A 27,641-nucleotide genomic window follows, 5' to 3' on the forward strand; every position below is an offset into this window, starting at 1 on the left:
GAGTTCTGATGGCCACATAAAGAATAAAGAGCAAGATAGAGGAAAAAGAGATGAGCAATTTCTAGAGGGTTTGATGCCTGGTGAATGGGTCGGATGCACACTGTGGAGATACTGCTAGTCTCTGTAATCCTGGGGCTGGATGCTGGCCAGTAATGGCCCCCTGGGGGAAGGACCTCTGTGCCGCTGTCCCCTGTGTGGCAGCGAGCCCAGCAGGAGGACGTTATTTGGATTTTCAGGAAGGCAGCCAAGAAGAGCCATTCATTATTCCCAGATGAATGGCCAGTAAAAACAGCATTCAGCTCCCATTCCCTGTGCTAGAGCTGAATGCATTAGTGAGCAGCCTCAAGAGGAAGGGCTGTCAGTAGACAGTTCCAAGGAAAATGCAATGTCACTTGGGATTTAAAAGTGTGGCTTAAAAAGAGAGGTTTCACCAAAACCTCCAAAAAAAAAAAATATATATATATAGTCATTTGTATAGCCTTGGGCTCAGTATGGTTGCAAATCCTGGTCCCCCATAAACCATGTTCCCTTACGGAGTTTATGACTAATCTTTCTATCCAAAACTTGATTCCCTTTCTTGTCCCCTCTGACCTCAATCCTGTGCTAAGTGAACACTAATCAACCAGAGTCAGATGACTAAAACAGCTGGTGTCCACCACATCGTTAATGTACTAAAACTGCTATTATAGATATCATCATTAATGTCCAAATTCAGATTGTTCCTCTAGGTGAAGGTGACCTAACAGACCCCTGAGCTGTGGATCACCTGGCCAGAGAATTGTAAACTAGAAACATCCTGACCCCCAAAACTATGATTAAGAAAAGTCACAGCAATATCATAAGATGATGATTGGCCCAGTTTCACTGGTCTTCCCCTTTAAAAACATCCCTAACTCAAAGACCAGACTGAAGTGGATCTGAGGCTTGTTTCCCATCCCCTTGCTTGGTGCCCTGCAATAAACACCGTACTTTCCTTCACTGCAACCCAGTATCAGTAGATTGGCTTTACAGAGGAGTGGATCAAGAAGATGTGGTACATGTATGTGATGGAATATTACTCAGCCATTAAAAGGAACAAAATACCAGCATTTTTAGCACATGGATGGACCTAGAAATTATGCTAAGTGAAGTCAGCCATACAATGAGACACCAACATCAAATGCTTTCACTGACATGTGGAATCTGGAAAAAGGACAGACTGAATTTCGTTGCAGAACAGATACTGACTCGCAGACTTTGAAAAACTTATGGAGGAGACAGTTTGGGGGGAAGGGGGAATGCACTGGGGTTGTGGGATGGAAATCCTATAAAATTGGATTGTGATGATCATTGTACAACTACAAATGTAATAAATTCATTGAGTAATAAAAAAATAGAATAATTAAAAAAAGTAAATTGGCTTTGCTGTGCATTGGGCAAGAAGATCCAAGTTTGGTTTGATAACAGTTGATTTTTAAAATCAGAGGAATCCCTAACATTCTCTTTATAAAATTATTGCGGTGTACTAGGCTTTTGCCTTATGAAGAAGCTTTAATAGTCCAGTCACTATAACAGCTACCTGCTTTTATCCTTTTAATGACATTAGATGCCCCAAAATAGGTAACAACGTATCTCCAAAAACATTGAAGCTTTACAAGGATCATATAAAAGAATACTTTATTGTTGTGGCTATTTAGTAAAATAAAAGTTCCTTTATTTGAACATACTTTGACCAATGTTAAGGAGATGGTTTTATCATTACCATAACTTAGCCACTAAATTAATGTGGTGTTTTTTGGTTTTTTGTTTTTTTGTCTCTTTTTGTCTTTTTAGGGTCTCACCCATGGCATACGGAGGTTCCTAGGCTAGGGGTCCAATCAAAACTGTAGCCACCAGCCTACGCCACAGCCACAGCAATGAAGAATCATTAACCCAATGAGTGAGGCCAGGGATTGAACCCGAGTCCTCATGGATGCTGGTCGGGTGTGCTAACCGCTGAGCCACGACGGGAACTCCAAATTAATGTTTTTGTTGATGGTGAACTCATTGGAAGATAAAGTGCTAGTAGGAACCCTTTCAAACATGTGTGAATGACTGCCTGAAATTAACACTGATGAAAACATTCAGGATTTAGATAAACTCACACCTACCAACCAAGCCTTGTGTAAGGAAATGACAAGTAGTAAGATGCTGCAGGGCTAGAAACTTGCTTCACTGGCTGAGAGCTGCTGATAAACATTTCCCGAATGCTCCTTTCCAAACTCTGGTACATGAAGGATAAGGAATCCTGAAAGAAAATGATCACAGACAAAGACACGGCATAATCAACAAAACTGCCAATTCCTGTCAAAGGCATTGGACATTTTTACAAGCGCTAAAAAAGAAAATGTTGATTCCTATCAACGAATAAGACTTCAGACTGGAAATTCGAGTGAAATCACACCCCCGATATGTGCTCAGGAATAGGGGTTACAGCTCTGGAGGTCAGGACTGAGGTAGGAAGGAGTCAGCTGGGATGAACCTCAACCAACCAAGTCAAGATAGTCTATTAATTTGTAAGCTGTAACTGAACAAAATAACTGTTAAGGACTAAAATTTTTAAAAAGATGAGTCCATTCAAATCTAGAACTATAATTATATTTGCATATTTATCCTTCCTCTCCCCGCCCCCCAAACAAATGAACTGGAATACCACCGGGATGCCAGAAACCCTCCAAACCACACCCACATTGAGATGCCGCTGGGTTTACTTCGAGTCCCAAAAAGCCAGGAAGGCCTGAGGGGCCACGAGCAGAGTGCTGGGAGCTGTATACAAGGGGTGCAGAAAAAAAAAAAAGAAAAAAAAAAAAAGAAGAGAGAGAACCGGGGGGGACAACAAACCCCTTGGATGTTGAATTGTTCTTTTTTTTTTTTTTTTTTGTCTTTTTAGGGCCACGTGCGGCATATGGAGGTTCCCAGGCTAGGAGTCGAATCAGAGCTGTAGCTGCTGGCCTATGCCAGAGCCACAGCAACACCAGATCCAAGCCACATCTACCACCTACACCACAGTTTGCAGAAACGCTGGATCCTCAGCCCACTGAGCAAGGCCAGGGATCAAACCTGCATCCTTATGGATACTAATCATATTTGTTTCTGCTGAGCCAGGAAAGGAACTCCCTGAATTGTTCTTAATAATGGTTACCACAGAGATACTAATACAGATGGGAGTGGCCCTGAGCTACCCAGCCAGGCACTAGATACATCCAAGTTCAGAGGATACAACTCAGAATCCACCCAGAGGTGACGTAAGACCAAACAAGAATCCCCAGGCCTGCCCCAGAGTGGAATCAGCTCAGAGCCAAGGGGCAGCCCTGGACAGCTCAGGATCCAGAGAAGTACAGGTTACAAGGGCCCTGCAGGAAGGGACTGTGCCTTCTGTTTTTCCAGTCTAACCCCTCTGGCAGGCCCCCCTCCAGATTGCTCATCTGACACCCAGTTCTGGCTTCCTCATTCACCCAGGAAGCACCATGCCAGGGCTTTGAAGCATAAAGTCCTTCTCTTATGCAATTTTTCCTTTTGCAAAGGAGACAGATCCAAATTATTGTAGGACAGAATGATACACACTTTGACAGAGCTTCCCAGGTCTGAGTCTCACTACATAATTTGCAGAACTCATTGCAAAATAAAAATACAGGCATTCCCATTGTGGCACAGCAGAAACGAATCTGACTAGTATCCATGAGGATGTGGGTTCGATCCCTGGCCTCGCTCAGTGGGTTAAGGATCTAGCATTCCCATGAGCTGCGGTGTAGGTCACAGACATGGCTCGGATTCCACGTTGCTGTGGCTGTGGTGTAGGCTGGCAGCGATTCAACACCTAGCCTGGGAAATTCCAGATGCCTCAGGTTCAGCGGCCCTAAAAATAAATGAATAAATAAACAAACGAATAAAAAAGGCAAAGAAAATTCAGAGTTCCTTGTTCAAAAGTTATTAAGAATTTTAAGGCAATGACAGCTGAGTATTAAACCAAGCATGGGGCCCAAGTGTGGCAAAGGGGGCCCTCTGTGTGACTGCACAGGCCGCACACCATGAAGTAGGCTCCGATCCAGTTCACAATGTCGTCTAAACCCTTTTCTACCAGTCAGATGCCTACTTTCCTTCCCAGCTCTCTCAAGAACCTTGTATCCCTTGTCTTGCGTTCCAGGCAAATAACACTGGGATTTCCAAACACCCAGAAAATGTCCCAATCCACTACCAGAAATACAAGCTCACTGATGAAAAACTGGCTACTACTCAAGGCCTAACTCAAATGCCACCTCCTCCATGAAGCCTTCTCTGATGGTAGGGAAGGAATTTTTTTGTTTAATCTGAGAGGCTATGTATTCCCCTGCCCCCAGCCATGGTATTGGTTACATTCTACTCACAAATGGTTATTTTTGTGTTTATCACCTCTATTAGACTGAAATTTTTTAAGTATCAGAGTTTATTTCCCTTTCACCTTCTATGCCCCCAGTAGAATGTCTGACACTTAAGAGACGATCTCATGGGAGAATTTCATATGCACTGATGTCCCCCTAGCCTGCGGGTCTGTAAAGTGTGTCTATTGTTGACACACACTGCAGTAAGGACAAAGCAGGACAGGTGTGGTACCCAGGGCCACTTTGGGCTCCACTGGGCTCACCAAAGGCCACTGAGTTCCAGACTCACAGCATAGGATCTCTGGAACAAACCAGACTTGGAGGCCAAGAATACTTGCAGGCTTGGCTCATGCCAAGGTGACTTTCAACGAATAATCGATTAAACGGCCAGTGAGTCTACAAAATCTGATTATCACAAGAAGTAGCAGGCTCTCTCCATTAAAAGCAGAGAATTCTTACCGAGGTCCAGGAATCCACACTAAAGAACACTCCTCTTTTGGTATAGTTTATATGTTTTTCAATATCTTTAGTCAGGGCTCCAGTCACATTTCTATGAAAATCATTTTTCTGTACTTGCGAGCTGCTGAAAAGAGACAGGAATAAAATGGTTAAGATTGAGGCAATACGGAGTTCCTATTTTGGCTCAGTGGGTTACGAACCCAACTAGGATCCTGAGGATGCAAGTTCAATCCCTGGCCTTACTCAGTGGGTTAAGAATCCAACGTTGCTGTGAGCTGCAGTGTAGGTCACAGATATGGCTTGGATCCTGCGTTTCTGTGGCATAGGATTCAATCAACCTTCTGCAGCTCTGATTCGACCCCTAGACTGGGAACTTCCATATGTCATACATATGGCCCTAAAGAGCAAAAAAAAAAAAAAAAAAAAAAAAAAAGACTGAGGCAATAGCAGCCCCCTCAAATAACTGAGTTGAAGATTATAGTCAAGTTTGTTGCAGGTTAATATTACCATCTGCAAGTTGAAGGAATAGCAACACAAAAACCAAAATTTTAGAAAAACTTTTATAGAGGATTCCACAACATCTTTTAGCAATGGTTGTTCAGCAGTTAGTTGCGATTTTGGTATTTTCATGAGAGGAGATGAGCTCAAGTCCATCTGCTCTGCCATCTTGTTTCTAAATCCTCTCCACAACGTCTTTTAATAAACACATTTTCTTTGTCTTTTTCTTTTTTGTCTTTTTATGGCTATACCCGTGGCATAAGGAAGTACCCAGGCTAGGGGTCAAATCAGAGCTATAGCCACGGGCAATGCCAGATCTGAGCTGCATCTGTGACCTACACCACAGCTCATGGCAACGCTGGATCCTTAACCCACTGAACGAGGGCAGGGATCAAACCTGTGACCTCACAGATACTAGTCAGATTAGTTTCCACTGAACCAAGACGGGAACTCCAAAACATGTTTTAATAAGCACATTTTCAAGGTTGAAAAGCCTGTCCTTAACAAAAATACTTTGTCAGCCTCAAAGTTCTATGAAACACAAAAGATTTGAATTCCTTTCAGGTTACTTTTTAAAAAAATCAAAAGTTACATCAACACTTCGTACAAATGGCCAAGAAGTGGTCAGAAATGGCCAGAGCTGTTCAGGAAACCAGAAGGCAGGTACAATGATTTATCTTTAAAGACATTAGAGAATTAATTATACCATAAAAATACATTTTCAAATCCATGTATTTTAACTAGTCTACAAACCAGATGCCTAAAGAAGCCAGACAGGGAGTTCCCTCCATGGCTCAGTGGTTAACAAACCCCATCGGTATCCACGAGATTGCGGGTTTGATCCTTAGCCTTTCTGAACGGGTTAACGATCTGGCGTTGCCAAGAGCTATGGTATAGGTCACAGATGCAGTTCAGATCTGGTGTGTTGCTGTGGCTGTGGCTGGCAGCTGTAGCTCCTATTCAAACTCTAGACTTCTGTATGCCTTGGGAGTGGCCCCAAAAAGACCAAAAAAAAAAAAAAAAAATCCAGACAGGCTTCAGAAAGGCTTAAAGTGGAAGCTGGGCACCCAATGAACAAAGAGGACCTGCCTAAGACACCAGCCAGTGTACACAATCTAAAGGTTCCAAACTCAATCTAAAGGCATTCAATTCAGTTAAAACAGAACTTCCCAAACTCAAATAAATTAAACAGTGAGGGCTTTCCTGAACCCTTTCTACACATTATCAATTCTTTTGAAGCTCTAAAATCTCTCGTGCGTTAGCATCGTTTATGGCAATGCCCTCGTTTTGAGCTTCTGACTCTTGCTCACCCTTAAACATTGAATACTAAATAGTAAAAATTAAACATTAAGTATTGAAGCATCACTTCTCCGCAGGAAGCCTCCTGTGACTGAGTTAGGACACTCTGCGGTAAGTCTCAGGCACCCCATACCTGTCTTTCCTAATACTTCAGGCTATTTACAAGTTCTCAATCAGCACCCATCCACCCACCAGGTCACCCATCCTCTGAGAGCAGAACTGTTTGTCTTGTTCACCATGAGGTCTCTAAACACCTGAACTAGTTCCTGGCACCTAATGAAAAAGAAATACTATTTTATTGTCCTATTTTATTAGTAATAATATTTATAGGATTAACACAGTTATCAAATGCACAAATGAGTGATTGGTGCCTGGGATCAGACTCCAGCAGGTAATACCACCTTTTACAATACAAACTGGATGCTCTGGCCCTCCTCCTCTGAAACTACCTGAGAGGGCTTCTCCTCACCCTTGTCTCTTGATAAGTACTTTTTTAGGGTGGAGTTGGGGAAGGTTTATGAGTAATCACAGTGATGATAATACTACTACCTATCATGTACTATCTAGAGAGCAACTTACTAATATGCTTATTGCTCCATATTCATTCTTGCACATAATCCATACCATAGTTCCGGGAGTATGGATGTGTATTTTTCCCAACTTGCCAAATGAGGAAACTGCAGCTCAGAAGAAAAAATTAGGCAACTTGTTTAAAATTACACGGAGTTCCTGTTGTGACTCAATGGTAATGAACTCAACTACTATCCATGAGGATGTGGGTTTGATCCCTGGCCTTGCTCCAGTGGGCTAAGGATCCGGTATTGCCGTGAGCTGCAATATAGGTCACAGATGCAGCTTGGATTCTGTTTTGCTATGGCTGTGGTGTAGGCTGGCACCTGCAGCTCTGATTTGAACCCTCGCCTGGGAACTTCCATATGCCATGGGCACGGCCCTAAAAAGAACAAACAAAAAAATACAATCACATAGTTGTAAATGGCAGCCCTGGGATTTGAACTTCTGTCTACAAAGTCTAGGCTTTCAGAATCTCTTGAGCACCCCCAACCCCCAAGAGAGATGTTCTTTTTCTGTGAGCCATTTTGGAATCCACTTACCCCTGTGTGTTGTTTTGTTGGCCGCCACATGCGATGAACAGAGGGTTCTCAGGTAGGATGCAGTCACTGGGGAAACAGTCAAATGAGTGAGGCATCTTTCTACCTTCTTTTCAAGCATGGATGTTACTGAGAATCAGTGATGCACTTATAACCACCTCCAAAAGTCCTAGTGCAGATGTGCCTATGACTTAACCAGATAGGACCTGTAAGGGACCTACCTGAGTCCTGCTTGATCAGGATGGAGAAGCAGGTGGTATTAGGGTCACACAGGCAGCCCTACAGAGCTGGTAACCCCAGACTCAGCCTTCCTCACCACCCCCAAGGAACCATTACAGAGTTAGAGACTGAAAAAAATGGATTCCCACTGTGCCACCTTCTGCCCACCTATGCTCAATGTCTTAATTTCTCAATCTCATTCCTCTAAAAAACAAAAATCTACCAATTCCACCATTAAATAGGTAGTTAAGTATCCCTTTTTACAAGTGACAGGTGAACCTCCCCCTAACTCTGAACAGAGCAGTAAGGGAGTGGGTGTTACATTACAAGAGCCTTTTCTACAACAAAGACTATTTTGAAGGAGAGGATGATGCGTCTGGAGGTCACTGAGGATTTCAGAGCAGTATGAATGGAATGGGGCCTGGATCAAGGAAAAGAAATTTAGAAAAGAGGGGGGAAGGAGCTAAAGGCAAACTTTTCCCATCAAATCCTTCTTAGGACCAGCTTTAAGCAGAAGAAAAGGTTTTTCCTCAAATGCTCTTTTCTCCACCACCAGGATTTAGATGGTAGCCTTACAAGATTAGCACTACCCTGACAAATGCCTTTTTTTTTAATTACTCAATGAATTTATTACATTTATAGTTGTACAATGATCATCACAAATACCTTTTGAGTAAAGGAGAATTCTGGCTGGAAACTTTACCGTTATCTCATGGTTTCTTTAGGAAAATACGAGTTTCAAGTAATATAATTTTTCTTTGGAAGGTCAGATTTTACTAAGTTAAGAAATGGTATAATGTGAAATATGTTTTTCTTTCTGTCTTTCTTTGGTGCCTTCTCCAAATTTCTCATAAAGTTTTATAAATGCTGAGAAAACTTTCTTTGTATATACGTATAAAGATGCAGTCAATTCATGGAATTTTCTGCCTGGATAAATTAAGACAGATTGAGAGACAAAAAAATCGGTCCCTCCTAATTAAAGAATAAGGTCCAGGAGTTCCTGTCGTGGCTCAGTGGAAATGAATCTGACCAGTATCCGTGAGGACACAGGTTCAATCCCTAGCCTTGCTCAGTAGGTTAAGGATCTGGCATTGCCGTGAGCTGTGGTGTAGGCTGCAGATGCAGCTCAGAGCCCATGTTGCTGTGGCTGTGGTGTAGGGCCGGTGGCTACAGCTCCAGTTCGACCCCTAGCCTGGGAACCTCCATATGCCATGGGTGCGGCCCTAAAACACAAAAAGAAAACACATAGAATAAGGTCCAGCTACATATATTTTTTAAAAGGAATGCCTATATACGTATAACTGACTTAAACATGTATATATACGTATAATATATATGTGTATAACTTCACAATGTGGCAGAAATTAACACAACATTGTAAATTTAAAAAAAGGATAAAGTCCAGCTACATAACTTTCCTTAGCTATTTGTTTTTGGCTAGGTTGTCCAAACACCAAAATTGTTTTCCAATTTAAGGATCAATACACATGGACTTTATAAAACAAATAAATGCAGGTCATTCTAACATGGCCATGTGTTATGAATCCCTCCAAAACAAACTTAACTTCCTTCTAGTGATAATACCAGTAGCAAACATTTATCAAGCGCTTCCTATATTACTTACTAAACCTTTTACATAAGTGATCTTGTTTATTCCACACAACCACCCTGTGAAAAAGACTTATTACTGTTTACACTTTATAGACGCAGAAACTGCTATTTGCTGGAGTTAACTCAGTAGGGAGTGGCAGGCCTCTCAAATTCTAAAGCTCATCCTCTCTTACAACTCATGTGTACCTAAAAACCCACAGCCATAGAAGAGATTGGGATTTTAATTAAGGTTTATTTTCACTATTAAAAGTGGCATTTAGGAGTTCCCATTGTGGCTCAGTGGTTAACGACTCCGGCTAGGAACCATGAGATTTCGGGTTTGATCCCTGGCCTTGCTCAGTGGGTTAAAGATCTGGTGTTGCCGTGAGCTGTGGTATAGGTCGCAGACTCAGCTTGGATTCTGTGCTGCTGTGGCATAGGCTGGCAGCCACAGCTTCGACTGGATCCGTACCCTGGGAACCTCCATATGCTATGGGGGCGGCCCTAAAAAGATTTTTTTTTTTTTAAGTGTCATTTATGGAGTTCCCATGGTGGCTCAGTGGTTAACGACTCCAGCTAGGAACCATGAGATTTCAGGTTCGATCCCTGGCCTTGCTCAATGGGTTAAGGATCTGGCGTTGCCGTGAGCTGTGGTGTAGGTCGCAGACGCGGCTCGGATCCCGCGTTGCTGTGGCTCTGGCGTAGGCCGGTGGCTACAGCTCCGATTAGACCCCTAGCCTGGGAACCTCCATGTGCCACAGGAGCATCCCTAGAAACAGCAAAAAAAAAGACAAAAAAATAAAAAATAAAAAAGTGTCATTTATATTGGATAGTTTCTGTCTGCCAAACTGTTCCTCACTGAGTCTTAAAAGCAAGTTTAATATTTACCAGGCTAAGGTTGAATTTATCATCAAGGGGGATTTTGTTTCAAATTTTGTTTCAAAAAATTTTGTTTCAAATTTGAAACAAAATCCCCCTTGATGATAAATTGTCAGCAATACATATACGTGTATATACCCACATACATAATATATACACACATATACATATTGTGTGTATAAAATAAAACAATGTATAACTGGTTAACATTATTTGAATACTAGCATATTTTAGGGGCAAAGGAACCTCTTCTAAAAGGTATATACTATTCTGGACTATGTCTATTATAGGCCATTGCACTTATAAACCCCAACCCTCCTGTGACCCTCACCTAGAACTACGTGCAGCTCCAGCCACAGAACCTGCTTTCCCACTGCTGTGGCTGCAGCTTAAGCTCCCACCTCCGCCCTTTCCCTGTGGCAGGAGCTGCCCCTCACTGTCTCTATCCAGACCCTTCCCTACCCAGCTCATTTCAGCATGGTAGGAGGGCTGCTGCCTCAGTGGTATGACTGGAAAGGGGTTCTGAGAGAACCCTGGCTCCCTCAGAGCCTGGGTAGATTCTGTGAGAGCCGAAATGTCTACGCCAGCTGGAAGCTGGGACCAGACCAGTCTACCCTGGTCTCCATAGCTTCCGAGTCTCTGGTTGACACTTGTGCTGGGTGTGCTGGGGACGAGCAAAAAAGGAGCTGAGGTTGAACATCTGTCTCATCTGGGGTAGATATCAAATCCCAACAGAAGGCTGTGCTTTACCAACACATTCGTTTCTGATTTTATTTTGGAGTTGGAGGTCATGGGAAGCACCCTAGGAACTGTTGAACTTTGAGAGGTCAGTCGGGATGGAGAAGAGAATTGCCACATCCATGGCTGGAACCTGTAGGGAGTAGGTACCCCAGCCCACAGTACCAGTTCTCCCAAAAGAAATAGATGCAGGGCTGCCGTGGAAGCAGATTCTTTCCCACCTGTGCCATCTCTCCCAGAACACGGCTGGACCTCGGCAGAACATGAACTTGGCATGATCTACCTCTCCATCCCTCAAACAGGGGAGACATCAACACATCTATCTGGATGGGAGCTAGTTGGAGTTCTGAGATGACAGTTTCCATTCTTTTCCTTCCTGAGACTTTCTTTCACCCCTTTATTTGATCAGCTGGAAAACCTGTGAGTTATGTTGGGGCCAGACGTAGCAAGGCAGGGAATGAGAGAGAAAGTGATAACTCACCTGGTGCCATTCTCTAACATAAAACTGGTTAGATGGTAAATATTCGTGGACCAAAACGCCATATCATCCAGTCCTCCTAGAAAGTATTCTTGAAATTGTTCCACCAGAAACGGGGACTTCAAAGAAAAAGTGGGATAAAGCTATGGAGAAAGAAGTCAATAAATAAAGGAATGAGGTGCTTTCTTGGTATCTTTATAGCTCTTTAAATGTAGATTTTTGAAGAATGACACTTTTACCTTGGAAATAGCTAGCATCTCACCATACCTGCAACAGAAACAACAATTCTGACTGAGTTGTGGTTGCCACAAAGAAATGAAGCAAGTCAGGAAAGAAAAAGTCTCAGCAACATGTATCCACTGTCGTGCAATTGCCTTTGAACAAGCAAATTCCGTAAATCTAATATCCACCCTCTCAGAAAACTAAAATATCAGAATGTGTGCTAAGGCAGTCACAACAAAGTCAGTTGCAAATATTCCTCTAGTTAGCCTTACATTTCCAAGAACTGAAGGTATGAGCAGTCAACAATGGCATTTTTGGTGATGACTGATTGGCCATAGAGTTTCTTGTAAATTTCCAGTAGATCTTCAACAGGCACATACCTGAGAAAAACATTAGCATCAAATAAGAGTTGTTTTAATTCTCAAAAGATAATGACAGCAGAAACCACTAGGTAGCCAGGATGATTATGGGCCAGACACCATGCAAAGAACTTGATATGCATTATTTATTAACCCAACCGACAACCCTGGGAGTTGTTGATATTGATACTCTCATACTCCCACCTCACATACAGGAAAGGCACAGAAAAGTTCATTAATTTGCCCAGTGCTGCACAGCAAACAAAAGGTACTTTATCAAATATTTATGAAGGTACATTCAAAGACAGAAAACTAGGAAACGTAAAAGAGGTGTTTAGTTTTGTGAATTCAGAGTTCAAGAGCAGTAAAGTATTTTTATTCCTTTGAGTTGAATTATTCTTCAAGCATCAGTTTAAAAAAAAAAAAAAACACTAAAAATGACTCCTTATACCAATATCCTTCTTTCAGAGTACACAGTGTAAGGTAAGTAAAAAAATAATTCTAAGTCAAGCTTTTGGTCACAGATTTTAGTTATTCCAATTGGAAGAAGAACAGCATCTTAAAAATTAGATTTATACTGAATCAAATAATCTTTTATCTTTATTTCAAAAAACTTAGACTATACCAGACAGAAACGGTAACTAATAAAACCTGATTTTACTATATTTATAAGAAGGCATCTATTGAGATATCCATTTTTTTTAATTTTATAAGCCCATCAGAATGGTTCTCCCAATAAACATAGCTTAAAAGTCTAGACAAAATAACAAAAATATTTTTTTAGATGAATCACCAAGCTAGCAAGAAAAATAAATTTTTCCAAAAGCCAAAAACAACTTGAAACGTGAAAATCTGGGAGGTAAGTGAGAAAGTGAGAAAGCCAGCTTTTGCCCTGAAGACATACACCAAGCTGAGGGACTCTGGGGGATTTTGGGTTTTGTTTTTATGGTTGTGTGGTATGCAGGTGGCAGGAGATAAAGTGTAGGAACCACTCAAAGTGAGCCATCTCAGAGGAAACTCCACATTAAAGGCTACACCTTCTGTATGAGTATTAGCTAGAAATAAACCCAACACACTAGCAAGGACAGCAAAGAAATCTGCTCGTCTTCATCTTGGCAATGAATAGAGAGGGGGAAAAATACCTCCCTCTAGAATTGGTAACCACCATCCAGCCCTTCAAATGTTTGGTCTTGCACTCATGCTCTCTGTGTAGTCTGAAAAAGGCCAAGAGTTGAAGGTAACTTCATGTGGTCCCGAGTTAATAGTGTCTTGAGGTAGCCTGCAGAAGGCAAGATAAACCGTCTCTGGAGCAATGCCGTTTAATGTAAGCCTCAAGCAATTCAAGAACATAACTGAAAGAAGATCAGATCCCTGACGACACACAGTTTGAAATGGACACTAATCCAGTGAAGATGACTGTGTGGAAAGTTAGGGTGTCATTGCTGCCACCGCCTCTTCCTGGGGCATCCAAAGGCCAGCTGGCCTCATCTAATCTGGGAGTGACTTGTTGGTTCTGGGCTTCCCTTAGCTGGGAGGCACTTGGGACCAGAGATGGGAATGGGCAACATGCCAAGCTCCCAGCTCTACATCTCCTTTGTTCTATTAAGCTCTCCTCTCAACTCCCAGCTCTCCATGCTCAGGGGCTGAGGATAGTCACTTTCTGTCTGCTTAGTAAACATTCAAAGAAAAAACAAACAAGAACAGTGTAACTACAGTAATATCTGACAAAGCAGATAATGCAATAAGCATTGTTAGATAAAAAGAGAATTACTACATCATGATAAAAGGTTAATTCACCAAAAGACGTAAGATTTTGAAATTTGAATGTACCTAACAACATATCTTCAAATATATGGAGAGCAAACTTTGACATATTCACATGGAGCAATTGAAAAAATTCATCATCATTGGAGAGATTTTTTTAAACAAATTTCTCTCAGTAATTGTTGGACTGACTTGACAATCACTTAGAGCTTGCAAATCTTCTGATTTGAGCAGTAAATTTAATAAACTTGAGCTAGTGTATATGTATATAATATAAAACATTAAACTAAAATTTGGATGGTTAGCATTCTTTTAGGCATAGACAAAAAATTGATAAAAATATAAATGATTTAAAAATTAATAAAAATGTTAGAATTTAGATCAAAACTTGAATTTCACAGAAACCTCCCTGAAAGTAGAAGAAAATAAATGAGTAAAAGTAATGAAAGAGAAATAAAATATACAATAAAGAGGATCAATAACGGCAGAAGTTTATTTTTTTTTAAATAATAAAACTGGAGTTCCCATCATGGCTCAGAGGAAACAAATCTGACTAGCATCCATGAGGACGCAGGTTCAATCCCTGGCCTCAATCAGTGGGTTAAGGATCCAGCATTGCCATGAGCTGTAGCACACACAGCTTGGATCCTGTGTTGCTGTGGCCGTGGCATAGGCTAGTGGCTACAGCTCCTATTCGACCCCTAGCCTGGGAACTTCCATATGCATGGGTGTGGCCTTAAAAAGACAAAAGTAAATAGATAAATAAATCAATAAATAAAAATTTTAAATATCAGACAAGATTAATTATTCAAAAATATAAGATAATACAGGATAAACAACATTATGGATAACAAGGGAATATAAGTACAAATAAAACAAGAGAAAAAATAATGATATTATGAAATATGTGAACTACTTTATAGCAAAATGTTAAAAAAAACAGACAAAAATGGAAAAGTCCTAGAAAAATATAAAACTCTATGAAAAAGGTAAAACATAAAAATTAATAAAAAAGAATTAAAAACTCTTTATGAAGAAGTTGAAAAACTGAATAACCCTAAAATAATTAAAGAAGTTATTTTTAAAGCCTCTACTTTGTAAAACATTAGGCTTAGAGAGCTTTATAGACAAATTCCACCAAATGTTCAAATTAAAATTATAACCTTACACAGACATCCAGAGACTAAGAAAGGAAGACACACTCCCCACCTGCTTTCCCGAAGCCAGGATAACCTTAGTACCAAAATTGCAATACAAGCTAATTCATAAAAATAGATGCAAAAACCCTAAACAGCAAGAAGAGACGCAACGAATATAAAAAAAATGATACGCCACTGTAAAACTGGTTTTGTCCCAGGAAGTAAAGTTGATTTAATATTAGCAAATAGATTAGTATAATTCACTATATTAACAGATTAAGAGACAAATAACTTTCTCAACAGATGCAGAATAAGAGTTTGATACACATGAAATTTTTTTTTTGTCTTTTTTTTAGGGCCACACCCAAGGCATATGAAAGTTCCCAGGCTAGTATTCGAATCAGAGCTATAGCTGCTGGCCTACACCACAGCCACAGCCATGCAGGATCTGAGCCGTGACTACCACCTACACCACAGCTCGTGGCAATGCCGGATCCTTAACCCACTGAGCGAGGCCAGGGATCAAACCTGCATCCTCATGGAAGTTAGTCATATTCATTTCTCCTGAGCCAGGATGGGAACTCCACATGAAATTAATTTATAGTAAAAACTACTAACAAACTAGAAATAGAGGTCTATTTCTTTTGATAAAGGACATACATAAAAATCTACAGCAAACATTACCCTTGATAAAACATTGAAAGCATTTTCTTTAAGATAAGGTACAAGAAAAGCATGCTCAATATCACCACTTCTATTGCGCTGGAAATAGTAGCCAATATATACAGGAAAAAAACCAAAAGAATATAAAGATTGAAAAGGAAAAGCAAAAGTGTTACAATTTGTAGGTTATAAATTGAGTCTACAGTAGGTTCAACAGAATCTCCTGCTGAATTATTAGAATTAGATATTTTAGAAATGTCACTAGATACGAAATCAAAATTAGAAAGTCACTTGCATTTCTATACATCAGCAATCAATTAGAAAATACATTGGTGCCCAAAGTTACCATTTATGGCTGCAAATAATATAAAGTCTCTGCAACTAAATCTAAAAAAATGTGTAGGACCTTGATGGAAAAATTTATAAAACTTTAAAGTCATTAAAGACAAATAAAATATGTATTTATGGATAAGAAGATTTAATACTGCAAAACTGTTAATTTTCTCCCGATTTAGATTCTATAAAATTCAAATCAAAATTCCAACAAGATTTTTCTTATAACATGCAACTTGAATCTAGCACTTTGTTTAGAAGATTCAAGGTGAGAGTTCCCATTGTGGCTCAGTGGTTAATGAATCCGACTAGGAACCATGAGGTTGCAGGTTCAATCCCTGGGTCTTGCTCAGTGGGATAAGGAACTGGTGTTGCCGTGAGCTGTGGTGTAGGTCGCAGACGCAGCTCGGATCCCGAGTTGCTGTGGCTGTGGTGTAGGCCGGCAGCTACAGCTCTAATTAGACCCCTAGCCTGGGAACCTCCATATGCCATGGGTGCGGCCCTAGAAAAAAGAAAAAAAAAAAAAATTCAAGGCAAAAGAATAGACAAGGTCTGTTTGAGGGGAAAAAAAGCATAGCCCTAGAAGATGTCAAAATGAATTAAAGCTGTCGTAATTTTAAAAATCAGTAGTGCCCAGGGAGGGTCAACTAGACAATGGAACATGATAAAAAGCCCCAAAACTGACCTACATAAATATGGAATTTCAATTTATGTCAGAAAGGGCATTACAGATCAGTGTGGAAAGGGTAAACTATTAATAAATGGTTCTGAGACAATCAGTTATCTCTAGAGGAAAAAAATTTCTATTGCAGAATATACAAGAAATTAACTCCAGGAAAATTAAATATTTATAGTTTCATTTTTAACTTTAAAAGTTTTTAAACTTTAGATTAAAATACTAACTTTAGATGTTATTTTTAATTTAGATTTTAGAATGCTATGTGAGAGAATAACTTCATGCCCTCAAGGTAGGGAAGGATTTCTTAAATAAGACATCAAAAGTACAAATTGCAAAGGAAAGGAATGACATATTCAAATACATTAAAATGAGAAAATTCTGTTTAACAAGATATACCATAGTAAAAAGACATGCCACACACTACAAAAAGATATCTATAACATATAAATGATAAATTGACAAACGATTAGAAGACAGAACATACGGAGAAATAAGAAACAACAGAAAAACAGGCTAAATAAAAATGGAATGTTTTCACTTAAAATGAATAGACACAAACTAATGCATTTGGAGTGGATAAGCAATGAGATCCTCTATCTAGTCACTTGTGACAGAACATGATGGAGGATAATGTAAGAAAAAAAAAAAATATATATATATATATATATGAGAGACTGGCTCATTTTGCTGTATAGTAGAAATTGACATAATACTGTAAATCAAGAATAATGGAAAAAATTAAAATCTTAAAAAATGAAAATAAAATGAAACACAAAAGATTGATAAAATATGAAAGAATATTCAGCCTCATCAGTAATCTGGGAAATGAAAATGAAAACATTAAGGAGATACTATTACATACCAAATAGTTGAGAAAAATTTAAGAGTTGAATAGTACCAAGTATTGGAGAACCCAGAAGAAGCAGAACAAAGCTGATGGGAGTAAAAATTGGGAAGACCATTTTGAGTAGGGGTCTGGGATTACCGAGTTAAATTAAACATGCATAAACCCTACAACCTAGCAATTCCATTTCCAGAGTCAGTTACTTGAAAGTTATTCCCTTCTGGTGCAAAAACATGTGTACAAAAATGTCTGCAGCAACACTACACATAAGGCAAAACTATTTAACACTACTTACACATCCATCAGCCTCAGAATGAAGGAGAGTCATTATGGTAGAGCCACGCAATGGAAGACCATATAGTGGTGAAAACGAATGAACTACAGCTCAAGTTATCAATATGATTAAATTTCAGAGAAACAATTTTAAGCAAAAACACATTTTAAAATTTAATTCTAATTTAAAATTTAATTTTAACCAGAATAATGTTTTGCATATGGCTACAGCTATATATAGTAAAACTATAGAGAAAAGCAACTAATGATTAATAGAAAACCTAGGGTAGTGGTTACCCCTGATGGGAGAAAAGATGCTAGAGGAGGGAAGGCATGGAGCTTCAAGATACCAGTAAGGCTCTACTTTTTTGTTTTTGTCCTTTTTTTTTTTTTTTTTTTTTTTTTTTTTTAGGACCACACCCGTGGCACATGGAGGTTCCCAGGCTAGGGGCTGAATCTGAGCTGTTGCTGCCGGCCTACACCACAGCCACAGCAATGCTGGATCCGAGCTGAGCCGTGTCTGTGACCTACACCACAGCTCATGGCAATGCCGGATCCTTAACCCACTGAGCAAGGCCAGCGATCAAACCTGTGTCCTCATGGATGCTGGTCAGATTCATTTCCACTGAGCCACGATGGGAACTCCAGTAAGGCTGTTTCTTAAAGTAGGTGGAAGCTACACAGGTGTGCATCATCTTATTTTTTTTATTTATAAATATACATTATTTTATAGGTTTGGCATGATTCACAATTTTCTTCTAAAGAATCTAATTAGACTATTTGAACCTATAGTTTTATTTTTCAAATTTAAAAATGCAGAAGACCGAAGGCTCCTAATTACATGGTAAGTTCTATTTTCTAAGGAAAAAAGGGTCAAGCTCCTAACTGCTATGTAGGTATCATGTATTTAAATGTCCATTGCTCTTACCAGTGCCGTGCGAGGTAATTAAAATTAAATTCAAACTGGCTCAATACATCTCCTCCTATGAAAAAAATATTTACATTTGATGGATTAATGACAATACACAGCATGCTTCTTTGAACACAAATTTGCACAATCTGGATTATTACATTGTTGCAGGTTTCCATTCATTATTTTAGGTACAGGCATGTCTTTAAGAAAAGGTGATCTCTTAAAATCTTAAAGAAACACATGAATGAAGAAATTATCACCTATATAAACCAAAAGGTTTTACTTTAAAATGGATCATAAAGGTTCTTTGAAATAAACACCACTCACCACCTACTCTGTATAAAGATAATTTACTATAGAAAAAAAGATGAATTTTACCAATTTGAAGCTAAAGAATGAGAAGACAATAGGCAACAAATTTTAATCTGATATAAATGCAGCACTTTTCTAAAATAATACAAGTCAACAGTAAAATGTGTTTTCCACAAAAATATATATACACCTTTACAAAAGTACATCTCTATGTTAAATGAAGTATTTCTGTATGCTACACAAATCTCAATATTAAAATAGAAAGCTGGTTGGTATACGCTAGTGACAAAAGATTTTTAAAAATACATATGCTAGATACAGTGCTGATTACAACTGATATATAACTACCCCAAGAGAAAATTTGGCAAATGTAAATAAACAGTACCGAAATCACCAGTAGAGTGCGCCTCCGAATAGGAGCCGTGAAAATCAACCTGAGGAAAAAAAGAGAACCATCTGGTATAGAGCACAACTGAAGCCCCAACTCCCATCCTAAATTAAGTGAGTGGTGGGGAGATGAGAGCTTAGCATGCCTAGTGGATGGACTCACTTGTCAAAGCAACACTTAATTTTATTCTTTTGTTAAAAAAGGATTTGGCAGCTGAGTTGTATATGTAATGTCTCGTAACAGGTAATGCTAGGGCAGACATTTGCATCTAACAGGATATTTAGAAAATCTCTACTACGTGCAACTTAAATTCCTCACAAAATGGTATTAATATCAATGAGTGACCAGAGGGGACTTTGAGAAGCTAAGGCACCAGGTGAGAGCACAGTTTTCAGTTTGGGGAAATGGCACCTTCACACAGAAAAGTCAAAAGGCAAGAAAACAAAAACATGTGACACTTACTTTTACACAGAACCAAGCAGTAGGTATTCATACCTTTATTGAGATGCACAGCTTGAATAAAACATAACATTTCTCAAATATTGTTTGCAACTAAAACAGAACTTCACATTTATCGCTGTTTTCTGTGCATTAGTCATTCTGCCCCATGGACGAATTTACCCAGGAAGCAAGAGAGTAAGAGAAATGAACAGGAAAAGATGAAAATCTAGCAAATACTGCTTTGGGTCAAGAGTCTTGTTGCAATGTGACATCTGAATAACTTAAAAGTTTTCTTTACATGAAAGGGTCCATTTTGGATCTTGGATATGACAATATCATTCCTGTAAAGTCATCAACCTAAAGATAGGTACTCACAGCTGCCATTGTCCTAAGGAATCCTTGTTCAATACCCAGCCCGTGCCAGCTGATATCTGCCACCATGTGAGAGGCAATGCCAAACAAGAAAGCTACCAACTTCTCTGTGTCCTGCCAAATAAGCAAATGAGAGTTGTGTGCATTTGGCTTATTTTATAACAATGATTAAAAGGATTCATAAATATGAATTCACTGTCATTAGGGAGACCGGTAGGTTGTAGTTTCTAGTTCCCCAAAACCACAAAGGACTTTTTGAAACGTTTTCGAGTGTCCCAGAACTGCTTTCAGATTCATTTACTAGGCGAGCAAAATGACCAAGTGCCATACCCCAAATTTTATAAACATCGCTTAGTCAAGTATTAACTAGCCACCTACTGGGTTCCACATGCTGTGTCTGGCACCGAAGCCACAATGGTGAGTGGCCCTCCAAGTCCAGGGTGGGAATGGGGATTATAATGGGGTTAATGCAGGTGCAAAGATAGGGCTTGGCCGGTCTGGGACTGGAAATTTGTAGGATTAGGGGCTGTGCCTACCTTATCCCAGGGGAGGGGATAGTTCTCCCGGATGTAATGCACGCTTGCATTAAGAAATGGGGTCCAGTGAGTCCTCTCAGACACGTCATGGAATTGTCCTGACAAGACAAAAGCAGACTCTCAAGATTCTTTCTTAAAACGTCGGAGAGGAGTTCCGTCATGGCTCAGTGGAAATGAATCTGACCAGCATCCATGAGGACACAGGTTTGATCCCTGGCCTCACTCAGTGGGTTAAAGGACCTGGTGTTGCCGTGAACTGTGGTGTAGGTCTCAGATGCAGCTCGGATCTGCTGTTGCTGTGGCTGTAGCGTAGGCTGGCAGCTACAGTTCCAGTTTTACCCCTAGACTGGCAACCTCCGTAAGCTGTAGGCTCGGCCCTAAAAAGACAAACTAATAAACAAAAAAATGTCAGAGATTCTCAATCAAATCTTCCATCACCACCTGCTGTGCTGCTGTGTCCCTTAGCCTTCCCTTCAAGCCTTAGTTTCCTGGGTCAACATGCAAAAGAAGCCTCTAGAACACAAGGGCCAGTCAACAGAAGGGCTCATAGCATCTGGAAACAGATGAGCTGTAGCAGAAGCTGGAAATGTTTTCAATTTCTGTGCCCTAAAGCTAGGGGAGACGCTGTCTTTTGTTTTAGTTTTGGGTTGGTCTGGTTTTTTTTTTTTTTTTTATCTTCTTTTCCATCACAGTCAGCCTCCTCAAGAGCACAAAAGACAAAAACAGATACTCCAAGGGCTTTTGAGCATTTGAATATATAAAAATTATTATTATTATTATTTTGCTTTTTAGGCCCACACCTGTGGCATATGGAGGTTCCCAGGCTAGGGGTCCAATCAGAGCTGCAGCTGCTGGCATAGCCATAGCCATAGCAATGCAGGATCCAAGCCACATCTGTGACCTACACCACAGCTCACGGCAACACTGGATCCTTCACCCACTGAGTGAGGTCAGGGATCGAACCAGAGTCTTCATGGATACTCGTTGGATTCGTTGGATTCATTTCTGCTGTGCCACAACAGGAACTCAGGATAGCAGTAGTTCTTTCAACAAACCTTCACTTAGCCAAATTGCCAGATTAACTGAAGCTCTTTGTGCCCTCTGTAAATCATACAGACTGGAAGCAAAAGAAGGCCACATCCCATGTCTTGCTGGATGCTGGCAGCTGGCAGGCACTGTGCACTGGCCCAAGCACCTTGGTCCCGGCTATGCTATAGTTTACAGTAGGTCATCCAGGTCTGTCTCTAATCTTGTTTAAGCTTAGTTATCTGGGATCATAATGATAAGAGTGGGGAGCTCTAAACATTTTACTGACTTCAAAGGCATTATTGGAGTTTTCCTGTGACTCAATGGGTAAAGGATCTGGCATTGTCACTGCAACAGCTTGGGTTGCTGCTGTGGTGCAGGTTCGATCACCACCCTGGGAACTTCCACATGCCATGGGTATGGCTAAAAATATAAATAAATGCATGGCTGAATTTACTTTTTAAAATGGGATAATGGCTGATGACCCTGAGACTCCAAAAATGATGTGTGCAGTGACCCAGTGTACTTGATGTCTTTCATTTGTCCCCCCCTGTACATTCTCCAGCCTTCTCTATCTGCACTGCTCCTCTGCAGAGACCTGCTTCAGTTGACTTCTTTGCCCTCTGGCTTGGGGTGGGTTTGGTTTGGCCAATGGGGAGAACCCACAAGAAATCAGAGAAAAAGAAGAGAGAGAGGATCGGGTATTCAGTCCTCCCAGCTTCCCTTCTGTGGGGTCGCAGTGGGCTGGCTGCGACTCTGATTCAAGGTCTGGCCCCCATCAAGTGACTCCCTCCACGCAGCTCTGTCTGCAGTTCCAGCAACCCCTTCCTCCCCTGTACTAACCCTTGCAGTTTTCTTATATCCCGTTCACACCTTTGTAAAAGGTGCCTTCATAAAATTCCCCACAAACTACTCAGCTTGAACGTATCTTCTGTGCCCACCAGAGCCCTTGCTGATACAACCCAGGAGCCCAGTGCACTAGTAACACTACCTCATATTTGCATAACTTTTGACAAAATAACATACATTAATACTAACGGCAATTCGGTAAAGCAGCTAGGCAGGCATTAATTATTACTATTAATTAAATAGTAACTAAATGTTACTATGCTGTAGATATGGAAACTGAGACCCCGCCTGAAAGTGGCTTTTTCGAGGTCACATGCTAACAGACAGCATAGAAGGAATAAAAACTCAGACCTTTTGATCTCTTTCAAAATGTTTTCTCTTCTGCCACAAAGCAAGAAAGCAAGTAAGGGCACTTAGAATAAAGCTTTCAGAATGTCCATGCTTAAGTAGGTAAATTTTGGTTAAAAGGAAAATGCAACTGAACTAAACCTTTGATTAACAACAGTGAAAAATAAAATGTGTTATATTATATGCAAGTTTTGAGTCCTAGCTATTCCTATGAACCAAGGAAAAGGGACATCATTGGGTCTGCAAATCCTTATCTTACCTCTTTCACAGATGCTGGGGTAAAACGAATCAGGAAATACAGTTCCAGCCTGATATGCATCCTGGTGTTCAAGTAACAGCTGGGGAGCAGGAAAATACAGAGGTTAAGGGGCAAGAGTCAACAGTCTGGGAAAAGCAAGCCCAATCAATTTCCAGCTATGGGATATTAGAACAACACGATGGAAGGAAGGTGGAAGGAAGTAAATAATAAAAATTCACGTATAATCCAAACAACACCCTAAAATATTTAACTTCAGGTTCTTTCCTACCAAAAACAGACAGGCTAATGAAGAAGTAGCAAAAACCATCTCTTTGAATTTCACCTTCTTTTATTTTCTCTGTCTACCCAGTAGAGCAGGATTTCCCTCAGGCTATTTCACAGCTTAGCCACAGTCATAGGAACATGGGATCCAAGACGCAACCTGGAACTGATCTGTGGTAAGATTTTCAATGATTTGGGGACAATAAAATGAGAAAAACATAGACATACATACACATGTATGCATACATATAGATCAGATATAAGTGTGTGTCTATACATGTGTGTGTCTATATATATTAGTTTATGGTTGCTACCTGTGCTTTAGAGTAAGATTATATCCTTTATAGATCAAAGGTTAAGATTATTACCTTTTGGGTGGTTAAAAAATATCCTTTCCATTTTAAAGGGATGTACAAGAGTTCCCGCTGTGGCGCAACACAATTGGCAGTGTCTTGAGAACACTGGGACACAGGTTCCATCCCCGACCCAGCACACTGGGCTAAAGATCCAGCGTCGCCACAGCAGCGGCTTAGGTTGCAACTGAGGCTTGGATCTATTCCCTGGCCCAGGAATCCCATATGCCAAAATAATAAATAAATAAAAGGATACACAAGTCATTGGTAGAGGTTTTCTTTTCAGCATCCTTCCTTGGTTGCCTGGCTCGCTCCATCTGATCCAACCCCTCGGGGCCACACCCAGATGCACACTAGAGTCCAGAAAACAAAGGCTACTTTTCCCGGCCTCTACCGAGGAACTCACTTCCTCTTTTGCTCCTTCAGCCAGCACAGAAGTGCTTGGCTTTTCCAGGGCAGAGGTAGAGGTGGCCCAGGGTGGGCATCCATTTTGCTAGTAAGGAGCATGGCTCAGGCAATGAGGTCCTGGATTCCACAGTCAAGGCTGGCCTCCTAATTTCCAAACCATGTAGGAGACAGTTGGACCTGGAGCTAGCAAATGGGACAGTAGCTGTTTGACTACAGGGTGGCCTTGGCAGGCCAGTTCTGTGCATTGCTCTGGGAGTCCTCTCTGGACACTCGGCCTAGAGCCTGCTCCTCCAGTTCTCACAGTTCATGAGCACTGAATTCCCTAATACTTGGTACTGAGCCCCTGTCAGCATAAGCTAGACAGGAGGTTTCCATGATGGGCAGATGAACTCTGACACAGTGGGCAAGGGAAAAGTTTGGCAGTCCAACTTCTCAATTTTTCAGTAGGGACTTACCAATAACATAGGCTATATATATATATGAAAAAAATATATACATATGAAAAAATACATATTTTAGCCACACTCATGGCATGCAGAAATTCCTGGGCCAGAGCTCAAACACACCACAGAAGCAACCATGCCATAGCAGTGACAATACCAGATCCTTAACCTAATGAGCCACCAGGAACTCCTACATAGGCTCTACATGGAAGCAACAAAGAAGTACCTGAAAGAACTTAAAAACATAGGGAAATATAGTTATCATCTAACTTTTTTTTTCCTTTTCCAAGCCATATCCCATTCCTAGTCCTCTAGAGACAGAATCACTTCCATATTGATCTGGAAGGCTTGACCATGGGGACTTGAGGCCAGCGTATCCACTCCCACTACCATGTTTGGCTCAGAGATGCACAATGGACAGAATCCAGTTCAGCTGGAACCTTCCCCAAGGCTTCCTTGCCCAGGCTATGGGGAAGATGCCCTCTCTTCTTGTGGAAGGTTTAAACTTAGAGGCTGAGTCCTGGGTGGCCAGTGTCTTCTGCTGGCAGAATGAACACCATCTAGACCTCTTGGTTCAGCTCTGCCCCAGGGCTATCAGTTACATGAACCAATAAAGTCCCCTTTTTCCCTAAAGATAACCCAAGTTGGACTTTTGTCACTTCAAAGTAATAATTAACTTTACTGAATATTTACCTTACCAGCCACTGTTTTGGTCCCTTTATATGTATTAAGACTTGTTAGCAGAAATCGGCACAGCATTATAAATCAACTATACTTTAGTAACAATTTTAAAAAGACTTATTAAATCTGTATCTTCCAGTGAGGTAGTATTATTTAACACGAAAAAATAATTCTAAAGTAAATTTTAAAAAGTAAATGTGTAGAGTTCTCAATGGCCTAGTAGTGAAGGACTCAGCATTGTACTACTGTGGCTCTGGTTACCGTCTGGCATGGGTTCAATCCCAGACCTGGGAATTTCCACATGCCGTGGGCACAGCCAAAAAATAAATAAATTTTTAAAATTAAAGAAAATTTTTAAAGTAAGAAGTAAATGTGTCAGCAAAATAGGAAACTGCTGGGAGGAGAAAAGAATACAGAGGGAGGATGTATCCTTCAGATATAAAAATATATTTCTGAGGAGTTCCCATTGTGGCACAGTGGAAATAAATCTGACTAGGAAACACGAGGTTGCAGGTAGATCCCTGGCCTTGCTCAGTGGGTTAAGGATCCAGCATTGCCATGAGCTGGGGTGTAGGTCACAGACACGGCTCGGATCCTGCATGGCTATGGCTGTGGTGTAGGCTGGCAGCTGTAGCTCTGATTCGACCCCTAGCCTGGGAACCTCCATATGCTGTAAGTATGGCCCTAAAAAGCAAAAAAATTAAACAAATTTAAAAGAAAATTAAAAAATAAAAATAATTTTTGCAGTTCTCATTGCAGCTCAGTGGTTTGAGAACTCTACTAGTATCCAAGAGGATGTGGGTTCAACCCCTGGCCTCACTCAGTGGGTTAAGGATCCAGCATTGCATAGGTTACAGATGTGGCTCAGATTCCGCATTGCTGTGGCTGTAGTGTAGGCTGGCAGATGTAGCTCCAATTCAACCCCTAGCCTGAGAGCTTCCATATGCAGCAGGTGTGGCCCTAAAATTATTTTTAATTATAGAAATAAAAACAATATGATATCAGAGCCAAAAGAAGGAGATCATTGAAAGAATAAAGAAACAGACTCAAGTAGACACAATCACTTAACGCATGGCAGAGGAAAATCAAGTTATGGAATCATCAGTGGTGTTGGTTCAGCTCCATGGCCATGAGTATTCCATTTTTGCAGAGAATCCATACTTAGCCTTAGTGACACTGACTTGAAGTTGACATAACTAACACCAGGTCACTGGATGCCTATCATGCTTTAATGCCAGAATAAACACAGATGAATTAGAGCATTAAATGTCAAAAATAGAGCCATGAAATTAATAGCACAAATTTTAAGTGAGTGACTGTATAATCTCACAGTGGGAGTGATATTTCTAAAACAAACATATAGGCAGAAACCCTGAAAGAAAAGATTGATGCACTTAACTACACAAAAATTAAATGTTCTACATGGTAAAGAGCACCAGAAACAAATTTAAGACAAAAATAACCACAAGAATCACTTGACACATGACAGGATATTCCACTTCATAAATAAGTCATCCCTCACATCAAGATAAATACCCCATAGAAAAATGAGCAAAAGACATAGATGATTCACAGAAGAGGCAATGGAAACAGTCAATAAATTCTTGAAAATATCTTTAACCCAATTAATAACGAATCAATAATTTAAATGTCAATTAAATTGTAATAAAACCATTTTCACATATTAAATTGGAAAAAAATGAAAAAATTTTAAAAATTGACCATAAAAGTGAATCTGTTTCCAAATCTGAAGATAGTTAAACTTCAGGAATTCCCTGGTGGCTCAAAAGGTTATAGATCTGGCATTGTCACTACTGTGGCATGGGATTGATCCCTCACCCTGGAACTTCTGCATGCCATAGATGTGGCCAAAAAACAAACAAACAAACAAACACCCCCCAAAAAAATAAAACAAAAAAAAAAAAAAAGAAAGAAAATTCAGTGAACTATGTAAGCAATTATGTAGTTCTTGGTCAAGTATGTCTTCTCTGTTTTATTTTTTTCATCTGTTTCTGGGCCAAGGGGATCGACTAGCAGTCCCAAGACTGAAGGGATTTGTAAGGCATGGGCAGGAAACTGATCACATACAAGGAGACTGAGCATGTAAGAATATATACCAAGGATGAGAGA

General features: G+C 40.3%; 1 protein-coding gene across 2 annotated transcripts in view; it reads right to left on the reverse strand.

The window, feature by feature from the left end:
• GPLD1 (glycosylphosphatidylinositol specific phospholipase D1) overlaps positions 1 to 27,641 on the reverse strand; it is a 66,222-nt gene that overhangs the window by 19,974 nt on the left and 18,607 nt on the right. Inside the window, exons 4-14 of one of the 2 annotated variants that reach the window (XM_013977471.2) lie at positions 23,366 to 23,444; positions 20,884 to 20,981; positions 20,351 to 20,461; positions 19,532 to 19,580; positions 18,850 to 18,904; positions 12,140 to 12,247; positions 11,885 to 11,912; positions 11,649 to 11,788; positions 7,745 to 7,810; positions 4,836 to 4,959; positions 2,130 to 2,266 (exon numbers count right to left, since the gene is read on the reverse strand). In XM_013977471.2, coding sequence (XP_013832925.2) covers positions 2,130 to 2,266; positions 4,836 to 4,959; positions 7,745 to 7,810; positions 11,649 to 11,788; positions 11,885 to 11,912; positions 12,140 to 12,247; positions 18,850 to 18,904; positions 19,532 to 19,580; positions 20,351 to 20,416 — 773 coding nt within the window. In that variant the 5' untranslated portion in view covers positions 20,417 to 20,461; positions 20,884 to 20,981; positions 23,366 to 23,444. The remainder of the gene's footprint in view (positions 1 to 2,129; positions 2,267 to 4,835; positions 4,960 to 7,744; positions 7,811 to 11,648; positions 11,789 to 11,884; positions 11,913 to 12,139; positions 12,248 to 18,849; positions 18,905 to 19,531; positions 19,581 to 20,350; positions 20,462 to 20,883; positions 20,982 to 23,365; positions 23,445 to 27,641) is intronic. The other variant, XM_001925909.7, reaches the window with a different exon arrangement.

This window comes from Sus scrofa, chromosome 7 (assembly GCF_000003025.6).
Source record: "Sus scrofa isolate TJ Tabasco breed Duroc chromosome 7, Sscrofa11.1, whole genome shotgun sequence".
Classification (NCBI taxonomy): domain Eukaryota; kingdom Metazoa; phylum Chordata; class Mammalia; order Artiodactyla; family Suidae; genus Sus; species Sus scrofa.